This window comes from Indicator indicator, chromosome 10, assembly GCF_027791375.1.
Source record: "Indicator indicator isolate 239-I01 chromosome 10, UM_Iind_1.1, whole genome shotgun sequence".
Classification (NCBI taxonomy): domain Eukaryota; kingdom Metazoa; phylum Chordata; class Aves; order Piciformes; family Indicatoridae; genus Indicator; species Indicator indicator.
In genome coordinates this window covers 25289532-25298472 of record NC_072019.1, presented here as the reverse complement: position 1 = coordinate 25298472, position 8941 = coordinate 25289532, and the positions used below count along the sequence as shown (strand labels likewise).

The 8941-nt window shown below is 41.3% G+C and overlaps 1 protein-coding gene across 1 annotated transcript in view; it reads right to left on the bottom strand.

The window, feature by feature from the left end:
* Window positions 1-4495: 4495 nt before the first annotated feature.
* Window positions 4496-8941, bottom strand: part of SLC44A5 (solute carrier family 44 member 5) — a 40260-nt gene continuing 35814 nt past the window's right edge. The window contains exons 19-22 of the mRNA XM_054384139.1: window positions 7435-7505; window positions 6021-6109; window positions 5375-5459; window positions 4496-4608 (exon numbers count right to left, since the gene is read on the bottom strand). Of these exons, the coding sequence (XP_054240114.1) occupies window positions 4496-4608; window positions 5375-5459; window positions 6021-6109; window positions 7435-7505 (358 nt within the window). The remainder of the gene's footprint in view (window positions 4609-5374; window positions 5460-6020; window positions 6110-7434; window positions 7506-8941) is intronic.

Below are 8941 nucleotides of genomic sequence, written 5' to 3'. Positions count from 1 at the left end.
GGACGTACCACAGCAACATGCTCAGGATGTGCCAGCTCCTTCCCTTCTGGTTCCAGAGCAGGAGCCCAGTTCTCCCCAGTTACAGCTGCACCACTGACAGGCACAGTAACCAAAAGCAGACAAGGCCCTACTCAGAACTTCACAATGCCATAAATTAAAGATATATATATATATATATATATAAAAAAAAAAATTACTACTAAAAATGGAACAGTCTTGCATTGTTTTCATTATTTGCAACACCACAATTGTCATGTGCTTCCTCCCAGACCACACAGTCCACCTTCATGATCTGACAAAAGCAACAGGGAGATGCTGTGTGCTGCACCACGCAGTTCAAATGCATCTGACTTCTCTTCTACACTTCATTTTCTATCAGTTAACTTGAAATAAACAGAGTACTGCTTGTCCTGTCTATCCGTTTCTGTCTTGTACTCCACGTGGCACGGGTAATCTCCAAACGAGAGCCAGGTAAAACAACAGCCAGTAAGGCACTTGGTCAGAGAGGACACGGCTCTCCAGGCTGAGCCACTGCTCGAAGGGAGACATTCTACACTTCTGACACAGTCAGACTGCTGTTCTTCGTCATCACTTCCGACAGCCCATTGCAAGAAGAACACTTACTGACTGCCCCAGAATCACCTTGACATTGCTTCTGCCAAGATCTTTTCCCTGCTCTAGAGCAGACCATACAGCAGTGAACCATTTCATACTTCTAAATGCTAACGAGTAAAAGCCTGTTCAGCATCCCTGCAACACCCAATGAGCTGCTGAGTGTTACCCGGGGAAAAAACCCTCAGCATAAGAAATGATCCCATCTTTCTCGTTTGTTTGTTTTGTTTCTTGGGTCTATTCCCTCCCCCCCCCCCCCCCCCCCTTTTTTTTTTTCCCCCCAAAATTTGAAGGCTTCACATTAAAACTTTGGTATAAAACATATAAATGAAAGCCATCCATTAATAGGTCATAGGGAGACACAAAGAGTTCAGCCAGAACTTAACCAAATGTGATTGTATGGACATGATAGTGGGCATTCTCTATTGTCTCCTGGTTCTTTACTCTTTCTGGTGGAGCTTTCCAAGGCTCTCTCTCTTCATGTACAAGGGTCCTTCTGCAGAGTGCTCCTGCCTTTCCAAACCTTCTCCCCAGAGAGGTGGCATCTAGCTGCAGGCTGGGCAGGACCACAACAGGCTCCCAACAGGTTGCCAGTGCAAAAATCATAGAATCATAGAATGGTCCAGGCTCGAAGGAACCTCTAAAGGTCATCTAGTCCAGCATCGCTGCAGTCAGCAGGGACGTCCCCAACTAGATCAGGCTGCCCAGGGCCTCGTCAAGTCTCGCTTTAAATATCTCCAGGGCTGGGCCTCAACCACCTCCCTGGGCAACCTGTTCCAGTGTTCCACCACCCTCATAGTGAAGAAATTATTTCTGACAACCAATCCTCCACCACACTGTAGGCACAGGACAACCTCCAGCCTCCTGACACCTGTGTCACAGGGCAGGCCGATGCCTTGTGGAATGTGGGGGGCCTCTTGACACTGATACCCCTGGGCTTGGGAGCAAAGCATGTATGAGATATTTGACCAGGTCACAGCCAGCTACATGTCCCACTCTGGAGGATGGGGTTTTAAATCTTATCCTAACTCAAGCAGCAAGGTGAACATCCAAACCCCTCAGCACCACTGCTAGTGCCTTCTCTGTGGTCTAAGCCTGCAGACTCTACTCCACAAGATTAATTAGAAGTCATTATAAGAAGTTAGCCTTAAGATATTTTAAGTGATTCATTCCCAAGTAAATACTTGCATTAATTTCTACTGAATTCATTCATAATAGTTTATGTTTCTTAAGCCAATTTTAATATTACACCATTGTGATTTGTTTATCCAATTCAGTGATTACAAAATCTGCATGGTATTGCTTTGTATTTTCACAGTTCTCACCATATCATTAAGAAAATGGCTTTAAAATTTCTCCCCCAGAAATGATGATCACTTACATTCTAAATAATTTCACAAAACAGTGAGTGGAGCAAATTTATACATATATTTTTTTGTCTTTTACTGTATATAAATAATAATGCCATTTTAAACTTTCACTTTTAGAAATTCCTTTAGTAAATGCATAGGTCTGTTACAAAAGTCTTCTACTCAAACAACTGTATATTACTTCTATTATGTTCTATCCCTAGTAAACTCTATGGTTACATTCATATGATAAAAAAAGCAGGCTGTGTTCAGAAATACACTTTTTCTGTTGAGCTCCCAGTAAGACACTCAAGTCCAGTAGAAATATAGGTTACTTAATGCAGTTGCTTTAGCTGCAAACTAATCACACAGTAGTACTAAATAATAAGAATAATTTAAAAGAAATTAAGAAGCTTTAGCACATGAACTGTAACCAAATCAGCAGCTTTTTAAATCACAGAATGGTGACACATACCCCAAAAAAGTTACTGACTTCCTTCTCAGAAAAGCTTTTAGAATGATGGGGAGGTTGTATATTCAACTCCATGCAAATGATGAGAAAGGAGCGATGATGATGATGAAAAACTTCATCAGTCAAGAGTCTGTTTGTTTCTGAAGGTAGGTTTCTCAGCCCTTTCTGAAAGTCAGGTTTACTCTAGGGAATCTCAAGAAGGGTTATCAGAAACTGAAGGTGCTCACAATCAGTAGTTACTGTAGGTCTTTACATCCTTTTGAGTCCTAAACTGAATCCCTCTGCCCCAGGGGAAGGGGCTGCCATGCCCACTGGGTCACAGAGAACATGTACAAGTATCCTGCCACTGGCAGATGAGCTCACAGATTCCAACACCCTACCATGTCCATGACTGCGAGCACGTGGGTGGTAACCACTTGTACAACAAAAAAACTCCAGAACTGATCACCACAAACTGGAGCCATGAGTTAGAGCAAAATTGCTTTGGGAAGTGATCGTCAGTAAATGTTCCCCCGAAATTTGCATTCAAATCATGTGAAAAAGAATTTATCTTTCTCTTGTGACACCGATAGGCTCCTGGGGCTATAGAAAGTAATTTCTAGGTGTTGAACTTCTGTAATAGCTCTGGCAGGGATATGGCACATGCCACTCCTGGAAAGTGCACAGTAACGGGATAGCTTACTCAGCATGGTGGAACCCAGGGAAACTCAGGGCAGGCCCAGTATGCTTGGACCATGGCAGCAACAGACTTTGGGAGCAGTCCAGTGCAAGACTTCTTCCATGAGCAGAGCTGTTACTAACCTCAGTGACAGTTCTACTAATGGGAAGGTCTTAAAATGGAACAGAATATTAACATGCTTTGTACCAACACATTGCACTAATGGCCAGGCAAATTCAGTAATGAAAAAGCAAACTCAATCTTTTGGAGCATCATTTAATAGCTAAATAATTCATCCTGTATCATGAGAAGACTTGAGTTAACGCCTTACTGTGTGAGTCACTGAGAGCTTAGAGAGCTGCTGAAGGAGCACTCCTGCCCCTCAGCACCCACACGGTCACTGCAAGGTCTCATTACAAAGCCCTTCTGAGCCAGGCAGAGGCAATGGAATTCCTTGTGCACATTTGCAGCCAAGACTTCCTTCCAAGGGAAGAAAGACTGCATTTGGTTTTCCTTTCAGTGAAGCTCAACTTCCTCATGATGTAGAGCACAACTGGGCTCATTAGATAGGGGGGATATCAGCACAAGTGCATCTCTCTTAGACATCAGCTAAAAACAATACATTCACCATCTTGTACCAGATGAAACCTCATTTGTGTGAACCACAAATTGCTTCAAGTGCAGTGGGACTTTCTCTCAGTTACATCATCTTTTAAGCTCACAGAACACTCCACTTTAAGCAGTAGCAACTGTAGTCTTCTCTGACTACCTTCTTCGGGACCTGTAGGGTACCACCACCTCTTAAAAGACGCAGTTGTGGACGTGATTAAAATATCACTACATTTTTCAGTGTGGGGAATCATTAATGCATGTATAATCACAGTTTAAATAGCTGTGAACCAGCTTGTACAAAAAAATACAATCATAGCACCATATTTACAAATTTAGTACCATCTCCTGGTTAACCAGAGAGTCTTGAACTATCTTTTTTATGGCTAGTTAGGTTATATGTTAGTGCTTTCAAAAAATTGCCTGAATTTCTTTTACAAATATACACTTATAAAAAGAAACATTATCAAAACTGCTGTCTTCTAAGGCAGCAACTTGTGTTACAAAAGTTATTAAAACATCATTATAGACTTAAAAAAGCTTCAAATTTACATTTTCCTTTTCATAGGCACTCAAACTAAAACGTGGCCTTGTTTTCACAGCTGTTAGCTTAAGCATTTCAACTAGTTAAACGTTACCAATGTTGCTCTTTTTTGTTTGTTTGTTTAGATATAAGCAAAAGGAAAAAAGAATCACCCATTAATCAGAAGCATCATTTACAGTTTTTACTTTTTCCTACTTTATACATGTTTTGCTTAAAAGTGACACTGTTTTGATGGTGAGGTCTACTGTATGTTATCCCACTGCCTTCTTAGGGCTTAACTCCTTCTTCCCTAGAATTCGGTGAAGGCTAGCTGACATGAAGTAGGGCTTTGCTGTAGATCCATCATTTCTTTCCAGGTCTTCACCTGAATTTACACAGCAAAAGCAGCCCCCCACACACAGAGAGACAGAAATTTGAAGAAAGGAGAGAGCAAAAGACCCAACATTAAAAACGAAGTCTTAAGGTGATTTAGCTATGTTGCTAAAGTTGACGAAGGGCATTATAAAATCTATTTTTTTCTAAACCTAGCAAATAGAACATATTTTTGTAACAAGTACATCCTCTTCTTATAATCATTTCCTAATCTGAGACCAACAGATTTCTTTTTTGATTTTAGTGTTCTCTGACTGCACACACTGAACAGCAGTCATTGGAGAGTGCCCATGACTGCTTGCCATTCAGGGGTCCAAGGGGCTTATTTTCCACAAACTTCAAGGTAATTCAGAAAAATACTTTGTCAAGGGCTATCAGGCTTAAAACAAAGCACTCTCTAAATACCAAAGGCTAACTTTGTTATTAAGAAGTTTTGAGTGAATCATTACTATACAGGGCTCTTTACAAAGCACCCAGAAGCTAAGTGTTAACAAAAGCGAAGGAGCATCTGAAAACAAAAGCCAGATACCCCCCCTTGAGCCATACACCTAACTTCCATTACTTAAATGAATTCAATCTGAACACTGAAACACTTCTGCACTAAAGCATGCATCAAAAAGCCAGTATGAAAAGCAGAAGCAGCTTGCTTTTCACACAGCCTGCTGGCACGTCAGAACTCCTTAAGGAAGGCAGAAGGTGGCTTTCTGCTCCTCCTGCTGTGGCTTGCAGGGATTGGTGAGAGAACAGGCAGTACTTACAGAAGCAGAGGAAGAGTGTGTCAACACACATTGCATAGACGCTGAAGAACCCGTGTGCAACCAGATAGGAGCCAATAATGACTGTCTGCAAAAAACCCAAACACAGCAAGACCCCAAATTCAGTTTGGCACCAATGCAGCAGCCTCCTTTGCTAAGCAAAATCTGGGAGGACTTCAAGGCTGCTCTGGAGTTCTACCAAAGGTTACTCCAGTCGTGGAAAGGGATCACAGGTTCAGGACCCTGTGTCCTAACACCCTATCTACTTCAACCCCCAAACAGAATATGTGTCAACAATATTCTGAACTCTTTAGAGGTTATTCTAAAGAACCACTCATTCTGGAGATGTTCTGGAGTCGAGAGGGGATACAAAAAGGGAAAGAGATGCATCACAGGCCCCTTCCTTTAAAAAAACACTGTCACTGGTGCCTCGCCATCTGCCTTCACTGTCCGGGAAACCTGAGTGAAGCAGACATGAACCCTAATTTATCTGAAGGCACTTCTGCCTGAAGGATCCAGAGGACTAGGGGGTAGCAGATCAGTCCTCACTTCAGTGGATAGTTTGCCACTGAGAGGATGACAGCAAGAGACCATGCCCTGAGCACCTCAAGCTGCCCTCAGTGTTCAGAGGATCAGATGGTTGCCTTACCAACAATGGTACCCAGTAGTAATTTAATGCTGGTGCTTCCTGTGCAAAGATTGGTATCCTCTGTGTGAAGAAAAAGAATGCCAGGACACCTGCAAGAAGCACAGCAGGTGAGTGATTCCTATGGTAACTCTGACTTCCTAGCATCTAAAGAATGGATGAGACAAACCAAACAGACAATAGATCCAAGTTTGGTTTAACCAAGAGTTTGCAAACAACAAATTCCTCACCACTAATTATCTGCTGGATCCACATTCTGGATCTTTAAATGAATCAATTGTCAAAAAGAATGGGCCCAGAAAGACTTCTATAAATTTTGTTTCATCATTCTACTGGATTTAACAGCAAAATTGACAAATAATGATAAACAAGACAATGCCATGGGATAACAAAGACTGCTGGGTGGATCTTTTCCAAAATAAAAAAGTGAGAAAAATTCTGCTTCTCTCTCTTTCATTGCTTGAAGAAATACTTCACTATTTCACCTTAAAAGGAGAAAGGGCAATGCTAGTGATAAGCACAGCAATGACTTTAGAACATCTATAACAGAAACCACCCAATGATTTATTCTCAAAGAGGACAAAGACATGAATTAATTCCAGTATTTCATGGCTTACATTTCAGAGAGTATGTTTCAAAACAAATTTGCTACCCTAGTTTGAAAGTCATTCTAATGTAATTACAAAACATTTTAGTTCTGTTCTTGGCACTAATTTTAAACATTTGATAAAAATACCATTCATTAGTAAACTTTTTTAAAGACTGCAGAATACAAAATACAGATATTTGTAGACTAATGTTTTGAAACTGCTGTAACAATTTATAAAAACCATGAAGGAATACTGACAACTTGAATTTCTGAAAATGCTTCATTTAAAAATAGTTTTAAAAATCACTTTTCTGTCACAGAAAATCATGAATAGTACATTTTGGTATTTACTAATAATTAAGAAAATCCTATGAGGATTTAGGAAATATTTTATTTCTTTTATTATAGCTATAAGGGGCTTGGATACAGTGGAGCCTCAGGCCCCTCTCTTGCAGACCTGTACCACCTCCTCATGCTGTCTACTCCCAGCTGGAATTCTGTTCAGTTCTTATGAAAGGAGAACTGATTGCAGCTGACTTGTTGGCTGTGGATTTGTTTTGATCCAGCTATGATACTTTGGCTGCAGGAGTTCTTGCACCAGCAACACACACAAGAGCAGTAAAAACAATTATGGAAAAGATGCTGTCAACAACACACAGTGGGGTTTCAATCTTGCATATCCTAGAAACACAGGAACAGCAATCCCAAACAATCAGACCAGCAAGACCCTCCAGCTATCAACTAAGCACATAAGAGTGTGGCAGGCATACCTATGGGTACCAGAAAACAGAACATACTGAATGATAATGAAAATAGATGAAAGCTTACCTACACCACCAGCAACCAGGATCTTCCCAAGGAATAAAAGAAAGTCTGTAACTTTGTCCAGAACTGCCACTCTGTTCAGCAAAGGACAAAGGAAACATAATCATCACACACCAGACATTTGCATTCCTTCTCCTTAAATCTATGGATAATTGACAAAACATGACCAAGAAGCTGTCTTAGGCTTACAATATAGCAAGGCAGAAACAGAACCCTGAGATGGGCTTTGTTACAGCCCAACCTCACCAAGCAGAAAAGCACCTAGTCTCTTGTTGGGTTAGGCCTTCACACAGCAATGTTGCTACAGCACTTGGAGACTTTATTGCCATTGCTGGTTAAAACAAACAAACAAAAACCAAACACAAACCCCCCACACAAACCAAAACATAAAAATATTTGTATTTCAGCCTTTCTTCTGGGGTCACAGATAGGCCAGCCCAGAAGAGGCATACCAAAACAGAAAACAATGTTTGTGTAGATTGCCAGAAGGTCCTGTTCTCACTTCACTCTATCTGGCCATGTTTCACACGCCCATAACGAGCCAAATCTGCTCTTGTAAGACATCGTGGTACAACACTGAAAGCGGGGACCTCAAAGCAGGGAGACAATCACAGGTGAATGAATGAAATCTGCAGCCCTCATTGAAAGCAGCAGCAGGGAGTTTCTGCTGGAAATCCTGCCAGCCTGTCTGATCAGAAACTGCAAGTAAACAATAGCTTGGAAAACCAGCTTTGCATCATCAGCCTCTTGACAGCTCTGAAGGCTATGGAGATGATAACAGACAGCACTGACTACCCTGACAGATAAATGTTAAGAAATATTATAGAGAACAAATCATCATTAACCTGTCAGAATTTGCAATTAGCAAAATACATAAGATTAAAAATCCCTCCATTCGAAACAATAAAATTACGTGCCTGATTTTAGCTATTGCTCCTTCTAAAAAAGGGGAGTGATGTTCTGCAAGGAAACTAAGACAGCTTCTCTTTCCTGCTGCACAAGCCCCGCAGGACTGGACACCACTGCACTGGCAGGAGCACAGGGTAACAGTGGATACACTCCATTCTCCCACCTCAAATATTTTCCTCTTCTTTCTTAAGCATCGTTTTCATTTTATTCTTTCAGCCTCCCCCTCCATTCCTCTCTTCCTCTCAGTCCTTCACTCAATAATTTAAAGCACCAAACCGGTTTTGCTGTGTCTCCTGTTAGTAATTAGATGCCTGCTATTGTATCAACAAGGTCTGCTCAATTATTCTCCCATTATTTTTTGATCTCACAGTAGTACAGGAAGAGCCAGGAGCAATGAAGAAAAGTACTGATGAGAACAGGAAGTTTGGCAGAAGTCTTAGTAGTGGGGAAAAGGGCCAGGGGAGTTCCCAGCACCAGGGGAGATCTGGTTATATTAAAGACACTGGCTTTGGAAGAAAAGTACTCTCTCCTCTTTAGTGCCACTATCTACCACTCAATAAGCTTTCTAGATGAATCTGAAGACCAGGGCCTTCTGCTTTCC